General features: G+C 41.7%; 1 protein-coding gene across 2 annotated transcripts; it reads right to left on the bottom strand.

Annotated features, from left to right (window-relative positions):
* Positions 1-447: 447 nt before the first annotated feature.
* On the bottom strand, positions 448-17,709 carry LOC148397003 (ras-specific guanine nucleotide-releasing factor 1). Of its 2 annotated transcripts, XM_088378964.1 has the most exons (27): positions 16,451-17,709; positions 13,246-13,352; positions 12,852-12,999; positions 11,942-12,034; positions 11,607-11,860; positions 11,204-11,283; positions 10,940-11,133; positions 10,297-10,406; positions 9,844-9,962; positions 9,555-9,715; positions 9,140-9,203; positions 8,585-8,727; positions 8,423-8,505; positions 8,095-8,343; positions 6,668-7,038; positions 6,457-6,576; positions 5,197-5,367; positions 5,009-5,115; positions 3,579-3,691; positions 3,455-3,515; positions 3,281-3,384; positions 3,122-3,206; positions 2,866-3,063; positions 2,718-2,797; positions 2,516-2,633; positions 2,364-2,432; positions 448-2,286 (listed from the first exon to the last, which is right to left on the bottom strand). In XM_088378964.1, exons 1-27 carry the CDS (start codon positions 16,724-16,726, stop codon positions 2,194-2,196), a joined length of 3,771 nt encoding a protein of 1,256 aa, XP_088235090.1. In that variant the 5' UTR covers positions 16,727-17,709; the 3' UTR covers positions 448-2,193. The 2 variants fall into 2 exon arrangements, with proteins under 2 accessions (XP_088235090.1, XP_088235091.1); XM_088378965.1 differs by lacking the exons at positions 12,852-12,999; positions 13,246-13,352; positions 16,451-17,709 and adding an exon at positions 12,138-12,275.

Raw genomic sequence — 17,709 nt, 5'->3', positions numbered from 1 at the left:
TTCCAGTACAAAACACAAATACAGTACTTAAATATTGATATACGGTATGTTTCATTGATATTTAATGGGCCTATTTTCTTTCATTAAAAATGTATATAATTTAAAATGATGCCTGACCTGAAAGACTGCTTCAAGTTAATTTGCCTGAAACTCTGTTAGACCTTTGTTTTATAATTATTATTAAATAGATGAAACCCCAAAGAAACCCCGAACCATATTTTTTAAAATTCATATGGATGTTCTACAAAAACACTTGAGACAAAATGCCCCTGAGACAAAATTGATTTATTAGCAAGAGGTAACTTGGAAACATGATAGTTTTTAAAATCATCAGTCTTTGATTTTATATATATATATTTATATCTATTTAATTTTCTTACAAAATGGGGAATATTTCATTAAGATGTGGAAACATGAGGGCTGAAAGATAATTTTCATACCACTGGGTATTGCTAACAGCAAAAATGTTTATTTGTTCATATACCTTTATAAGAGTATTGTATGTGCATGTATAAGTGTCTACAGTATAAGTATATAATATTATTTTGTCTGTGTTGCATGCCTGCCACGTGAGCTTCAAAAGTGTCCTGTACATACATAGTAAAAATACATACAAATATTCACAGAATAAGCACTACATTACTATAATTCCTGCTAACAGAAATGGTTATAGACAGGATTACAGTATAAATGCAAAACACTTTTCGATTCCTACTCTAAAGTCATGGTTTCAAGACTAAACTGTTGTAGCATTTTTGTATTGAAACTTGCTATATTTATATATATATATGTGTGTGTATATATATTTTAAAGGATCACATCGTTCCACATTGAGGGATATGCAGGGCTAGCATGTACAAAATGTACAGCACGTGTCAGAGAAGTGAATTAACAACAAGGTACAAAATACTTTCTCATGTTTATATAAAGAGCAGGTCACTCTTGTAGACTACTACAAAAATAGTGTTTGAATGCTGCAGGCAGAGGTCATTCACTTAACGTTTTTTTTTTTATCATATTGTTAATAAACAGCAATGCATATAACAGAGTGATATACTGGCACGTTCCACAATCACTGGAACAGCAAGATGGACAGATTGTCTTTTAATTACAGAGGAGCAACAACCTTTTAACTCTACAGAAGTATCGTTGAACAATTACCATCTCTTTTTGAAATGTACTTAAAATAAATCAAGAAAAAAAAAATCTTTTTAATTCACATTAATGTTATACTGAACCGGTGTACTCTTTACAATAAACAACAAAGGTGTAACCTGTTTTGTATGACCGACATTTTGTACAGTCGGGACAGGAGACCGAGAAACAAGTTGATACAAACGATAAGCCCCCGAAAAAATAAAAGATGGTAGCAATTTGAAAATATTGATGTGCGTCGTTTTCTAACATTTTGCATCTGCAGTTCCTGCCACAGACTCAATGGTGCTATCTATATAATTGAATATCGTATTATAAATGAACTCAACATGGTTATTAGTCAACAAGTTAACAGTCTGTCATCACCACCTCTCTTCACCACCAAATTACAATTTTGTATGTGACCAAAACCAGGCACGATAGCTTCTGTTTCTTTACTGTGTCATTGTGATTTTTTTTTTTTTTTTTTTTTCCTGGGTGCTGTCAGTATAAAAATAGTCTATGGTGCAAAACATTTGGGAACATTTGTCGCAGAGCAGAAATGAAGAGACGAAGCTCTTTTTTGTTTTGGTTTAGGAAGCATAGAGATGGTTGGCTTACCACCGAATGTTGTCTCCCGTGCACGCAACCTCCGTCCGTGTTCTCTGTGCTCTTTTACCTGATTTGATGCGCTTTTTTTTTTTTTTGTACAATGCTACATTGGTTGCGGACAAACAAAATAATCGTGGATTAAACTGAAATGAAAAGATAGCTGGCGCAAAGCAAAAATATTATCATCGGTCGCTTTGATTCGAGCGTGACAAAACGAGGCGACCTCCGTTATTATGCTTTCCCCCGCACCCCTAATAAAATGATTAACAAAAGATTCGACATATCTTCTGTCATCAAACAACCTTGAACATCTACTGTACAGAAGAGCAAAAATCTTGTACAACAATGCAAAAAGTGGATGTGAACTGATGTGTTATATTAACAGAGAAGAGAATGGAGCATATAGACGACCCCCCCCCCCCCCCCTCACCCTCCCACTTCGCCCCATCAGTTGGACACTTTAGGCTCAATTCTGAGGGATGCTTCATACATGCTTTCTTCATCCAGAACAAAGCTCCTGTCCAGTAAGTACTGGGCTACCTGTAGCGGAAACCAAAATATGCTCATTTCAACTCTGTTTAGATTTGGTCATTCTCAAAAGCGGCAACTTTTCTAACCTTGGGTTGAAGATCGAGCTTGTATGCCGTTTGTTGAAATTGTCGGATTTCTCTGATGATGTGCGAAATCTGTAAATTAGGTTGGATCCAAAAAATGAATGAGTAAACGCAAAAAAAAATGAATGCAGAAAATAAAAAGGCAGGTTTCTCACCATTCTCATCTTTGAAAAGTTGACCAGATTATCTTCAGTGTAATTTGGTGTTCCCTCCTCGATGAAGGCCAAGTCTGTGAGGTACATGCCCAGATAGGGCACACACGGGGGATCGCAACTGAAGGAAAAAAAAAAAAAACACGTCATGCCTTTGTGAAACCACATTTAAAAAGACATTTTAGCACCAGCCGGCCTGACTCACTTCTTCAGAGCCTCTCTGAGGTTTTTGAATCTCCCCTCTGAAGATACCAGCTTCTGCAGCTTGTCAATCAGGCCTTTTGTCTGCGAGAACATTTCCATTTAACAAAAAAAAACAAAAAAACCCTTGAGTGCAGAGTGGTGTTACGCACCTGCTTGGACACCTTAAGCCACGTCTTTTTGAGACGGAAGACAGAACTTCGATTGAGGGACGAGGTGATCTCAAGCACGGCATTGTAGTTATGGAGACATCGGCAGATGTCGGCTACGGCCACCCATTTCTCGATCACCGCCACTCGGGTCAGCACGTCTTCCGAGCGCAGGATCTCCGTGGCGATAAGGTTGCTTATCTAGCAGAAGATTGACACTTTATAATCCCTGACATGACTCAGATGGGACGTAACATACATTGTTGAAGTGCTTTGTGGTCCTCATGATGTAAGGTGTCTTCTCATTCTTGTCGTTCTTCATCCAGCCTTGACCAAAAAATTCCCTGTCAAGACGAGGAACAAAGAAAATAATTGAGGATAAAATCAAATATATCAAGAATGAGATGGTTACACTCACTCATATGGGATGACTTTAAAGACCAGATGATCCAGAAGGGTGAGCTGCTCGGCCACCTCCAAGGCGGAGTGGTTCTCAAAGGGGTCGGCCTTCCCGGAGCCCACCTGAGAGGATAAAACCAATCATAATCGTAGTGTTTATATAAATTAAAATCTAGTACCGAACGACACTCACCAGTTGTGTCACATCTTCGAGAGCAATTTGATTGTCACCGTGATCATCTTGAGTCAGAGTTCTGACAACGCAAAAAAAAAAAAAGTTAAGAGTCTAAGATGGAATATAGAATAAATTGATATACCTGATGATATTGGCGGCTGCTTTTCTCTCTTGAGTCAGCAGCTCGGGATCATGCATCACTTCCTCGAGGAAGGCGATAACCTTTGTTTTCAACTCATTGTTACTCTCAAAGTCCTGGAAGGACAAAGACAGTGAGAAATAGGGTAAAGGATTAATTTGATGCACCTTGATTATTTATATTGCCTAAAGCAGTGTTTCCCAACCACTGTGCCGCCGTGAGAGACGTTCAGCTGTGCCGTGGGATTGTCCAATATTAATTACGGAGCTCATTGTAAACAGGATCGCCAAACCACTGGCCAGTTCGCGCAAGGCCTGGTCAGCCACTTGCTAATCGTGCATGTGTGGAGAATCGGAGAATCTTGAGATTTCATATTGTGTCGATCTGATTGTATTGCATCGGCACATATTCAGTTTATGTGTGTGTTGCTGTGTGCTTTTGCTAACAGTGACAGACACTATGACGGTTGTGGTGCGTTTGTGGTCCAATGGAAATCAGAGCATGCAGTTCAACCGGAGAACCTGGATTGGTTATTTTTCACATACGTAAAATAAGCAGTCAAGTCGAGATTCGTCGACTGTGATAGCCACTCAGCTGCTGTCAGAACAGCAGAGCGTCTTTAAAAGTGACTTTGTTCTTATTGTTGCAATATTTATAGACCTAGTCTAAAACAGTAAACAAAATCACGTTGATTCTTTTATTTGAATCACAATCACTTTAAATAGTTTATTTCTTACACCGTCTAAAACCTTTTTAAAAAACTGTCACTTTTATTTAAAAAAAGGAATACAATTTAAAGAATATTTAGTATTTATTTCTATTAAATTATTCGACTCTCCATACATATATAGGAATAGGACTGTACGTGTTTCGTTGTAATATAACTGATTTTAATATAGGAGCTTAACAGTTTTTTGTTGGCGGTGTGCCGCGAGATTTTTTCCAATGAAAAGGTGTGCTGTGATTGAAAAAAGGTTGGGAAACACTGGCCTAAAGGGTTATATAACCAGTAGCTTGTGTTTGTGATTTATCCTGTGTCATGAATTTGTCACGGATGGAATGGAGCAGGGTTTATGGAAGAAAAGAAACTAACAGACTCGGCAAACTGACGTGACTTAACAAAACGATGACATGACTGACCGAAACAGACTTGAAAACGACAGGAACCAAAAAGACATGAAGCGTGACGACAACAACATTACGACATCGGGCACCAAAAAGACATCAAGACAACAATGACCCGAAAGGGCGTGAGGGGCAGATGGGACTTATAGACACGACAGGTAACGAGAGGTAGGTGAGACTAATCAAACTAATCATGGGCACACAGGAGGGGAGGGGCGAGCACACAGACAGAAACCATGACAACAGAACGGCCGGGGACGAGACGTGACATCATATTCCAAAATTACGGGTTTACAATTTGCATTTACCGGTGAGTGTTTGGACACCCAGTGTCTGAGAACATTCAGAACTCGATTGGTCGCTGCTCGTCTGATCACAAATTCTTTGTCCCCGTTCCTCTGATCTGTTGGGAAGCCTGTATGGAATATTTGAGGAGACATTCCTTTGAGTTTTCTTTGGACAGTGGAGGTTTGTGTGTCTAATGGCGGAGGTTCACCTGTGCTGGCGAGGGACATCCTTCGATATTTTTCCTTGGTAGGGGTGCCCTCGTTGGCTCCGGCGGTAGCGATGGCGAAGGCGGAGGCGGCGGACAGCGCGCTGCGGTTGTTGTCCAACTCTCGACATGAGGACATCACCATGCCATTGTTGTAGGAGAACAGAGAGAACTCTGAAAAAAGATTCAATGATTAAAAAATTAACCTTAAATAAATGTTTTTTTTTTTTTTTTTAATGAAATTGTTTTGTACTTAAAAGGTTAATACAAATAAATTGTAAAAGTTAAGTGGATTGTACCGGATTAAAAAAATATATATTTCAACATAATGCTCAATTTGAATTGTGATTCTTTCATGTACCACTAGAGGGAGCACACATAAATACAGTAGTGATCCATTTAATAATTAATGTGAACAAATAAGTAGTTGGTGTGCACAAATTAGAAGTTTGTAAGCACAAAGTATATATGTATATAAAAATATATATATATTATATATTTATTTTTTGTTCGGTTTATTTTTAATTGTCGATGAAATGTTTTTGCTGCAGAAGTGACAACCAGTTCTTCCTCAAGTCTCCACTACGGGGCTCCACAGACCTACGCAAGCATCCTCCAGCCTTCTCCTCTTCAGCAAGGCTTTGGTATTCAAGATGGTTACAGCTAAATATAGCCACCAAATATCAGCTTCATAAGAGAGGAATCAACAGATTTTGCACTCTGCTATTTCAATCCAGAGAACATAAACGCATCACAAGAGGCGAGAAATCCTACATGGTGAAGGGCACGGGCTTCCAGGGAAGGGTTTTTTTTTCTTTTAAAAGCATTTTTTTTTTTCCTCCTTCCCCTGCAATGTGGTCGTGAGATTTAGGAGGCACGCAGATAATCTTGGCTGCGGTGAAACAGCCTCATTATCCGTGGGTGGAAAGGGAAAACACGCTCTCGATGTAGTTACCATGACACAAGTTTCCCTGACACCTACTCAAGCCAACACTGGCTTCCCCTGCATGTTCCTCACCGTCGACTTGTTACTTAAGCTTCTGACACGGTGCCACGTCTCCTTTGTGCTCGCTTTTGCACAAAGACGATTAATCAAACTCAACCGCTCCACCCCAAACAGCAAAAAACGTCTCTTTGTATTCTATTTATGTCCCGAAAGCTCGATGAGGGTGAGTCGGGGTGGGGGGGGGCTACTTTTGCGTTTTTCCATCACACGCAGTGTCATCGTACTGACGTCATAGCAGTCTTTGGAACAAAATGTACCTGAGGAGTTTTTGCATTTGATGTTTTTCGGCGTAGTCGGCGACTTTGTCGGCGAGGCTTCTTGGTCGGCGTCATCGCTCTGGTTTTGATCATTGTCGCTTTCTTCCCGCACGGAGAGATCTGTACCACAGCGTGACAATAAAGTTAGGAAATTCGGTGAGGGGGGGGGATTCACGATGGGTGGAAAAATTGGACAAATCCGCCAACCTACCTTGTTTGCACACCGAGGTCTCCTCCATCTTGTCTTTCTTGTCCTCCCCCTCGTCTGGTATTTTGCTGGTAATCGGGCTGGACACGTAGAGTTTGTTGATGTCCAAGGTGGTCTTGCTGAAGGGGGACATGGACGAGTACATGCTTGCATAGCCGTTGGAGGAGCAGCTCAGGGCGGCCAGGTCGAGAGCTTTGCCTCCGGTGATGATGGGGATGTTGAGGGAGAGCTTGCGCCGTCGGTTCGGGGACGAGTTCTTCGCGATGGCCAAGGGAGGAGGAGAGGAGAACTTCCTGCTGGCCCTGGGGGAACTCGGCGGCTCTCCGTACAGGAGTTTGTTATTCTGACTGCTGGCAAAGAACAACTCCAGGGACCTGCACATATATGCATTTGATTGAAATTCAGGACTGAGGAACATGTCTGAGGAGCTTTGCTAAATACACATCCTGCCCTAAATTATGGATGCAACCTCGGTCTATTTGTGTCTGGTCGACTCAGAGCAACACACAGTGGAGGCTGCAGTGTTGCAGAAAAAAAAAAAAAAAAAAACTCTCCCACTCTCTGCCACCCTCCTGGCGACCTCATGGGTTCCCATAAATAGCACAGCGAATGATAGCGCGCACGGCCGCCGCTGACACAAGCAGTGGAGTGTAGGTGTCTCACAGTGACATGACAAGTGCCGTGGGCTGGGTGGGCAATGCTGCAGGGCGTGGGCAAGGGGGTGGGGGGGTAGCTGATCATAACCCCGCAGCGGGGGGCGTCTGCCTCCGGCCTGCCGAGAGTGGAGTGAACCCCACCGCAACGCTCCATCAATATTTCACACCACGGAGCTTTTTTTGCAATGAGGAGGGAGGCGAGGGAGGCGAGGGAGGCGAGGGTGGGGTCCTGCAGCAACGAGCTTGGTTGCCATAGCGCGAAGGAGACCAGTTGAGACACTTCCAGACTGTCGAGAGACCGGGCCCAATTATTGTCTTTGACCACGCACATATTTGCACGCGCTCCGCCGTCCGTCTCAGAGGCTTTGTTTTGCTTCATTTACCCGACATTACACTTTCGATTGATTGCTGTGCAGTTTTGTTATTTCGTATTAGGGTTGAACTGATTCATCGGGTAGCCAATTTAATCTGCTGATATTGGCGCTTTCGAAATCTGTATTTAATTTATTTTCTTGCTGTGATTTTCTTTTTTTAATGCATAAATGATTTTTTTTTTCTATTATTTGATCTGTTGCAGTTCAACAAATACGAAAGTATTGAGGAACATTTTCTGCTTTGAATACGTTTCTTTGTTGTAAAGGACAAAAAAAAAAAGTTTAATATTTTCTCAATTAATCGGCCATAAATCTGGGCTCATTACACCCACTCCACCCCAATTTCCGATTAGATCTAGAATGATGTCAGACATTAAGACTGGTTTTGCTAGTGACTCACCGAGCAGGGATTGCGCTGATGGGCTTCTTGTAGATGGTGATGAGTTTATCCAGCACCACGTCGGCAGTGGTAAACACACGATAGGAGTGCAGGAACGTGTTGAGGAAGTCGATGGAGAGGAAGCGCAGGTCGGTCAGCCTCTCCAACAGACGTTCCACGCTGGCGTAGCGGATCTGCAGCACCTTGCAGGAGTTCATCATCTTGCTGAAGCGAATGTCCACGTCGTCGCAGTACAGACTCGAGTCGGACCTGAGAGGATGATGTGGGCGGGGTTTATTAGGATCAGTATTAGGACGTGGAAAATATTTGTCGCGATGGACCGGCTTACTTGATCATCTGTGGGACGGTGACTTTAGAGTTGTCCTCAAAGGCGTTCATCATGAGGCCGTTGCAGCGGATGTTGTCAATGCACTGTGAGACACCAGGGTGATGGCAGTCAACATGACAAGAACGCAAAAAACAAACTGCAAAGTGATGCGAAGAAACGTGCCTGGCTGATGTCACTGGTCCACGCAGACTTCTCCTGCCTGGAAGATGCCACCAAGATGACTGTGAATGACTGACTGTCTTTTGGCTCCACCACAATCTTGAAGTCCAGGTGCTCCATGTCCTGGCCGCCTTTGTCTGATTTGGCTGAGGATATAAAAATATTTCCATAAAGTCACATTAAAAAACCTAGATGTCATTTTTTTGTGAGATTCAGTGTAAAATAAATAAAGAAATAAAAATAAAGAAATAAATTATTTAAAAATAAATAAAGATAAAGTATTGTAATTCATAAAATTAAGAAATATAAATAAATTAAAAAATTATTTAAAAATAAATAAAAATAATGTATTGTAATTCATAAATCTGCTCTTTAGTTTAAAAAAAAATGACGCAATACAGAATTAACTCATTCACTGCCAGCCCAGTTAAAATGGATATTTGATGTCTATATGGCAGTGAATGAGTTAATAATTGTTCATGATTTTATATATACAGCCGGTTCCATATTATGACATTCCTGCAAGGTGCAATGCTGTGTTATGAACAATCCACTCACCCTCATCATCAGTGCCCTCAGGGTCCTCCATAAGAGTGCAGTCTATAAGAGAGACCACACCATTCTGCAAACAACACACAATATGCATTTGAATTTTTTGTAGATGGAATGAAGTGGCTGATGAGTGTGTACATTTACAGGTTTCATCTGAAATCTGTTTGGACTCATTTTAGTCTCACAAACATCAAACAATCCTGTTTAATATCGAGTAATGTGAAGTCAGAAGACAGCTCCAAATCAAAGTGACATCAAGCGTCTACGCCTTCAAACATGCGACAGAGCCGCTCGTGTCTCTCCCGAGGTCACGAGAACTGATAAAAGTCACGGCGTCACTCGACCCACGTCGCTTTCCCTCTCGTGTCCCGTAATTTGTTCAATTTGAGTTACTGAAGCTTGGTCAGCAGCTCGGGCTCACCTTGGTGAGATGAAGCTTTCCACCGGATCCCCTAGTGCAGATGATTAGATGCTTGGAGAAGAGAAAGCACTGCCTCTCCCCTTCCTTCTTTAAAGACAGAGAGCCCAGGCGCCCGCGGGTGATCTTGCCCTTCTCGCTCAATGGGACCTGGATGAGAGAACCTGAGAGACACAAAAAGAGACAGGAGATGCAAACGTGGTTTTTAAAAGGGTTCATTGGAATGACAAGAGGGCTAGCAGCTAGTCAACTAGATGAATCCAATTAAAGAGGTAATTGTTGGGACTTTTACCTTGTCTTACAAAAGTCTGGCTGGTGTCCAGGAGGATCTCGCAGCCCTCCACGATCATGCGTTCGATGGCGAGGTTCTTTCGGATGTTCTCTGTCTCGCTCACTTCGTCGTGCATAATTCTGAGAAGAAAAATAAATGTTTTCAACTTTAAGATAGTTCATGAGAACTCAAAAAAAAGAAAAAAAGTATACAGGCTATTTAGTTACATCTGTATGTCTATTTTGGGAATCATTTGGATGGATACATGATTCACAAAATTAGCAGGAAAATAAATCAAGTCTAAATAATAAATTTTATTGTTAAAAATGTTGCAATTATTTTTAATTTTCAATTTTGCGGACCACCTGCAATACCACCACGGACCACTAGACGGCCGCGCACCACAGGTTGACAATACCTCTAGTATGGGGAAGTAATTTGTTTACCTATGTTGTTATTGGAAATGACTTTTACCTGGAAAGCTCCTCCAGCTTAGATTTGGCGTAGTCCAGGCTGTTCCTCTCTATGTGTTCATGAGGCGTGTGGGCAAGAAGTTCATGAAGCGTAAGGATGTAACGGGGAATCTGCACACAACAACAAAGAAGATATTACAGCTAACGTGCAAACGCTCCGTAAAACACAAACATGCGCACACACTAATGAGAAGGAGATCAGAGGTGAGCGCAATCTCCGCTCATCAGCAAAAATTTATTATCAACGCAGCACAGTCGGCAGAGTGGACTGTCGAGAAAGTGCACATCTTGCCGGAGAGGAGCCGTTATTGAAGCCGGAGCTTCAAAAACAACAGCTTTTTATAGGCATGAACGACACCACGGGGGCACCGACAGCCAAAACAGGCGACGTCCCGCTGTTGCTGATCAGGTGTGCCGCAACAACGCGTCTTGGCATAAATCTGTCTAAATGTCTGTGTTGGTAAAATTTTTTAAAAATAACAACAAAAATAAATCACTAATATTATCCCTCCAGCCATTCAGTTTCTATTCTGCTGACTTTGCTTGAGTGGTGAGAAGAAGTGGTGCAGAAAATGGATGGCTAACAATTTCACTTTTCTTCCTATTTTAGAAATTTACATTATTATTATTATGATAATAATCACCTGGAACATGGGGTAGGTGAGGAAGGTCTCCAGAGTTCTCTCCTCGCAGTCGGGCTTGGCCTCGTACTGCTTCAGCAGCTTATCAAAGTCCCGGTTCTGCTTGCAGTGGGCCAGGATTTGGAGGCTGTACTGGTGATTCCTCACAAACTCCTGGTAGATGTTCAGCATAGGCAGCAGGATGTCGAACAGGTCGGCTGGCCGGGTAGCTTAGGTTAGTACTCGGAGGCATGGTCTCCATATGTTAGAATGAAAAATTCTCCTTACCCAGCACCAACGTTGGCCAGCTGGCTATTCTGGCTTTTAACCCCTGGTAGAAGATCTGATGTAGAAACATGATAGTTTCACTATAAAAAAAAAGGAAAGAAAAAATATCAGACTGTCATCACACGAGCAATTTTGGTCAGTTTTCCAACATCCTGTGAAGTTGTGCTGCAGTGCTGATTGAGACGGGCTGCTTGTAAGCGTCAATGTGCTCCGATGAGTGTGTGGGTGGATTTTCATTAGGCCAATGACGAGTGCATGCAGATTAGCATGCGAGATGAGTGTCCAATGTTTGTCTGAAGGGATAAGAAAGCCCAAATACTTGATATGTGTTTATGTATGTAATATAATACAAAATAATAAAAACTAGGGCATAAGGAAACCAAGGTTCCTCTCCCGTTCCAACCTGTTGAGGAATATACTGCTGACGTCGTCGTGGGTGATTGGCGGCTTCTTGGAGCTGGCGGCCATGCGGAGCGGTCTGAGGAAGTTGTTGACCAAGATGTGCAGCTGCTGCACGTACTCGGCTTCCGAATCCAACATGCTGAACACCACCTGGTTCCTCTTCCTCATGCTCTCGGCATGTGGCGAGCGGATGTAATCCTGGATGATGGTCTTCCATTTCCTCCTGCAGATCCAGCCGCGCAGGAAGCTCTGGACCTGCAGCCACAAAAAAGAAATCAAATAAAATAAAAATGGTGAGGTCGTTATTTTATTTAAAAAAGCAAAAAGGAGCTTCACCTTTTTGATCTTCTTGATTTCCGAGTCATCCTCAGTCGGGGCCGCCGTGGGACTGGCGTGGATCTTCTCGTTGTCTTTTAGCAGCCCTGCGATCTGTCAAGAGCCAAGACCAATAGTTTCATGTTATTTGCAGCTTGGCGTCCATGTTTATTCAAATTAGTGCAGTTTATGAGACGAAACAAAAGTGAATTCTTACTGTACTAAAGTCTTAAAGTGAAAGTCAATTCAAATATTTTCTTTAAATTATGTTCTATGCAGTCTTTCTAGTCTAAACACGGCATTCTGATTAATATTGTATTTGTTGAATATGAATTAAGCAGTTTCAGGGCGGCCATTTTGTCACTTGCTGTCGACTGTAAATGACGTCACAGTTTGTCAGGGGCTCAGCTTGTAAACATCACATGACCAAATTCAGAAAGAAAAAAAACAAAACGATTTTTATATCAAAACTAAGTAAATTAAAAACATACTTTTTAGAGTCTGTATTTATTTGAGGAGTCGAAACGTTTTTTTATTTTCACACAAGTAATTGTATAATAGAATGTGAGTACTTTTGCAACCTCTGTTTAAATACATTATGGTCAAAACACAGACTGGAGCTTCTGTGAACTGTTTCATGCATTCATTTTGTAGCCCGGGCGAGAGCTAATTGCCGTTGCATTTCATTGACGAAAAGCAATATAAAACAGTCTTCATGCATATTCCCCTCTTCTAATTCCATTTTATAGGCGTCACATTAGCACATGAAAGCAAAATGACTATTTGATGTGAAGAATGGGGAAGGCAGCCTTTTTGGAAGCATTGTTGTTAAGAGGACATGCAAAGTGGAGATGACACACACGCGCACATCGGCAAAAGTGTCGCGACAATAAAGTTCAATAATAAAAAAATGGTCAGGGTTGAGTTTTACCTCAGACTTGAGCCTCTCGATCTCGATTTCCCCGTCTTCTATCTGTTGTCGAAGTTGCTTAGCAACCGTTTTCTCCGTCTCCACAATTTGAAGCAGATGAAGATACTTCTGCATGAGGGTCTCGTGCTCGTTGGCCAAGTTTCTGTAACTGTCAGATGCACGCGCGCGCACTTTAGCAAATCGCTTTCACATCCCGAGTGTTGCGGCTCAAATTAAAGCAATCGAGATTTCTTGTGAACAAAGCATTTTCCTCCATCTCGTTGCCCGCGTAACCATGGCAACGCCACCCCGCTACAGATGGAGCACATCAGTCAAATATGACTTACCTCGGCAGACAACTTTGAATTGTACATTTCACTGACGTGCTTTTTTGTTATTGTTAGTTTTTCATTACCTGGCGTGCGATATGGCGGCCACCCATTCATCGCAGTCCTTCACATCTTCTGTACGTAACTCGAGCGCCTTTTGGTTTTCGTGAGTAAAGCTGATCGTGAAGTAATACTGCAATAAGAAGACGAAATAAATTGGTTAGTTAAAAGCCCGCTAGCGTGATTAATATGTTTTCCAACACAAATGTTTTTTGTTTACGGTAAACAAATATTGGGTTTTGTCCCCCCCAAAGAAAACAAACAAACTCAGCTTATCTCATAATTATATTATAAAATGAACTTTCTGTAGGCATAAAAAGCATTCAATAGCCTCTTGTGAAATTCTGCTGAGCTTAATTTCTGTTTTAAGGCTTCTTCTCTCAATTTTAGTGTCAAACATAATAGCGGACTGCCATCTAGTGGGTGACAGTGGACTTACACCCAAAATACACAAGTGGCAGAAAAAGAGAGCAAAAATGGCATTAACATGGCATTGTTTAAATAAAACAAAAGTAGGTCAAACAGGTTTAAAAAATAAACATTCCCTTAATTGCATTTTGCCATCGTTTTTTAGGCATGCAAGGGTTTTGGGGGGGGGGGGGGGGGGCAGAGCCACGGGTCAGATCTGTCCCTCAGGCTTTTCGTTTCCCAGCTATGTTGTAGCTGAAGCTCCAGGAGTTGCGGCTTGATTAAAGCTGCTTATGTCTTTGCGTTTGCTCCGGCTGCTTGCACGCCTTACGGAGCAGATTTCTGTAGAAGCACATGGGGAAGCCACATCATCTTCATCATCATCATCACCATCGCCCACCCGTGCAATGGACGGATGGAGCCCAGCAAGGGAAGCCTCCCCCAGCTCCATTCCTGGGATGTCTCTAAGTTCCCAGGAGGAAATGCCATAAGACATGGAGGCTGGAGCCACGGCCAATTATGTAACTGTACGATACCTGTTTCCTAGCAACTCGGCTCGACGTGAACGGTCGGGCTGTTGCGTTTTGCGGTGTCACTCGAGTCTTGACGAGCGAGCGCACTTGGTGCTGCAGCAGCAGCAACTAATTGGAAATGGTTATGATCCACACATTGAGCCGTACGCAAGAGAAAGTCTGTTTACGATTTGAAAAGTTGACAATGCTTTTCAGGGTCAGCCTAAATTTTTTGGCCATGTTCAACAGGAGCCTATCAACCTGCAACTGATCGTTATTCATGGCTGACTGCTCCTCCATCTTGACTTTCATTAGGTATTCATCCTGGTGTCAAAGAGGATCTATTTCTGGCAGAGAGTCACGCATGTTGCTGTACTTTTTTTTTTTTTTTTGCGTCTTCCAAAGTGTCTGGTGAGAGGCGATGCCAAATGATGCTGCTACCTGAGTCATGCATCTTTAAAATCATTACAGGTCCTCAAGATGCAATTGAAGGCAAAGTGCCATTTGGAAAGAATTTGGGTCAGAAAGAAAAAGTGCATGCAAATAAAAAGTTGGCATGTGGTAAACATTTGAGCATTATAAATTAAATTGAATGCAAAAGCTGTGTTTAAAAGTCTGCTTTTACAAAGAAAATAATTCTTCATTTCAACAGGGATTGTATTTTATTTCCACTGTCTCATACTAGTCGTTTGCTTATCTTACCAAGTAAGGTCAGAATAACAAATGTACACCACTTCTAAGCCCAAAGCTCAACTGCAGTAAAGCAGACAAGTTATCTTTGGAAAGCAGCTCCTATTCGATTGTGTAGGCGTACCTAATGGGGTGTCTCATGAGGTGGGTAGAGCAGCCAAAATTTGGCCTTAACAGTTGAAAGCAGTGCTTCATATAATTAAGCCCAAATATTGAATTTAAAAAATAATCAAGTAACTTTAGATTTTTAAAATGATTATTTTTTCATTATTTTAATATACATTTTTTCAATACTACTTAAGTACTGTGTAGAGCCTAATAAAAGTTTATTTTATGTGGGGCTCTTGTAGGCAGAAATATTAGTCACTTAATGGTAAATAATTTGCTGTGACTCTTTCTATAATGTGCTGCAATAATAACAGAATTTTATTTTATTCTAACCTTGAAAATAACGCAACTGCACCACTTCCTGCTGTGTGTTTAAGTTCTGTGACCTATCTTGAGTAGAACATCTATTGGACTCATCAATCAAAATACTCAAGGTGAAACAACTCTACTTGAGCATCCCAGTTAATCCCAGCCGCATCATTCTTTAGGATGCAAATAAGCGTTGCCATAGAAACCCCGAGCTATTCCACTAGAAAATATAATGTAAGCACTATGGAGTATGAGAAATGTAAGAAACCCAGAGCAGGCGTTTGTTTGTTTATATCGTCTGCCTTCATAATATTGATTGCGAAATTGATACTCGCGAGTGTGCTGCATTGTGCTGGATCAGCACCAGGGCAGATGTTCTCAGCATGAGCCAGAACTCACTTTGGATCTCAGCCTCATCCTACTGGGTGACGTCAATGTTCACAACACGTTTGTTCACAGAGCAGACGGACCCGTTTCATATTTATCTTTCTAATTTTGCAGCATCCATCCTGGTTGGTTAATGGAGGCAAAGCAAGATTGATGCAAATGTGAGCCACAATGTTGAGGCTTACTCGATTGATTAAAACACTTTTGTTAGTGCTGCTATTTATTTGTGTTGTTTACATGACCTATTTATCGAAAGGAAATCCATTCAGACGGAGATGACTGAACAGTGGAACCCTGCTGTTTCTTTTTTTTCCCCCGCCAATAAACAATTTGACCACACGATGACACTGTTGCAACTGCAACTTTTTTTTTTTTAGAATCTCTCCACCCCAAAAATGTAACACTTTTTTTTAAGATAAAAAAAAATAAGCCCAACCAATGCAAAACTATCAGACGACTCTTTTAAACAGTTTTTGCATTTGCAACCTGTGTACGAAAATAAATTTAGTATAATAGCATTAAATGAGCTGGTTTGCTGCATGCATTAAAAAAAAAAAAAAAAAACAGAACACTGCAGCAAGCATTGGCATTAGGTTATAATATTGTTACCTCATCATTAATGCTATGCATGGATTACATAACGCGCAAGACAGCAACCTGCAACCGCGTGCTGCCGCTTTTTTTTTCCTCTTTTTTTTTGTGCCGCGCTATTGAGGTCGTCATGCAACTGACAAGATAAAAATACACTATATTACAAGAAAATAACACATTTGGGGATATCACGAGTGTGTTATACTGCACGTGTGTGTGCGCGCACCTGCTTTTCCAAACACTCCTTGGCCGAGAGCGAAGGTTTGGGCGAAGGCGCTCTGTCGCATATGCATCCCTCCAACAGGTACAATCCCGAGGGACGAGAACTGGACTCGTTCTCGAAATAAAAGAGCATGTTTTGCAAAAGCGCAAACCACTTGGTGTGCCATTTAGTGTTGTCCGAGCTTTTCTTGCTCAAGCAGCCGCGTCTTGTTCCGTCCTTCTTCGCCAAAAGCCCCAAGTAGGTGACATGACCGTCATTCAGCCGTATTCCCTTCTGCATTTTTGGTGGAGAGAAGACTTGAGCGCGCGCGCTTACACGGTCCTTACATCATCTCCCCGATAGCCCCGCAGAGGGAAAAAAAGAATAGCTGCAAAGACAAGACTTTTAAGTGAAAAAGCAAAAGCTGCATTGTGAGAAGAACCCCTCGCAGGTCCACATTGTCCGCGGGTGACAGAGAGACAAGATGATGAGGAGGGGTGGGGGGGTGGGGGTGAGGGGGGTGGGGGGAGAAAGCAGGAGGTTGTGCGCTCCCCTCCCATGGAAAGAAAGAAAGAAAGAAAAAAAGATCTCCAGAAAGCAGCAGGCTGGCTGGCTGCTGAGCGAGGCAGAGCTGGCTCAGGTCACATGACATGCTTGGGGAAGCAGATTTCAGAACCTTGGACAGGGACCACATCACAACATGCTGCACCAAGTCCTTAAAAAAAAAAAAAAGACATTTGTTGTAGTACAACAACATGCTGCACCATCCCTCCAAAAAAATATATATTTTTTGCAGTGCCACCCAGTAATTGCACATAAGAAGCCACCTCAGTGCAGTTAAATCTCCAGAAGAGCGTAATATTTTTTTTTCATATACAGGAATGCACTTGAAGTATTTCCAAATACAAAATAATGGGCTTTTTTTTTTTTGCTTTGAGAGGCAGTAGTATAGCCATGAGTTACGTAAATGAATTGTAATCAATGCAGATCAATAGCTCAACAAAAATTTAACCAGACACACTGGTGACCTTTAAAGCTGTCCCCCCCTCACGTGAACAGAATACAATGTTTCACAATTTGAAGTCAACTTAAAGAAGAGTCAAAGCTGTAAAAGAAACATTCCTTTAACCCAATGCACTTCTGCATTGATCATATCAGTCAGATATTGATTAGAGCCATTGTCAAGACAGATGGGGAGAAAGACAAAGTATTCAACCTAATATATACGGTCAAAATATTTAACCTTACATTAGGTAAAAAAATAATTCTCATATTTGTTGAAA

This window comes from Syngnathus floridae, chromosome 6 (assembly GCF_059516105.1).
Source record: "Syngnathus floridae isolate MCC-2025c chromosome 6, RoL_Sflo_1.0, whole genome shotgun sequence".
In the NCBI taxonomy this organism is placed as follows: domain Eukaryota; kingdom Metazoa; phylum Chordata; class Actinopteri; order Syngnathiformes; family Syngnathidae; genus Syngnathus; species Syngnathus floridae.
The sequence above is the reverse complement of the archived record's forward strand: the minus strand, read 5'-3'. Positions and strand labels throughout refer to the sequence as shown.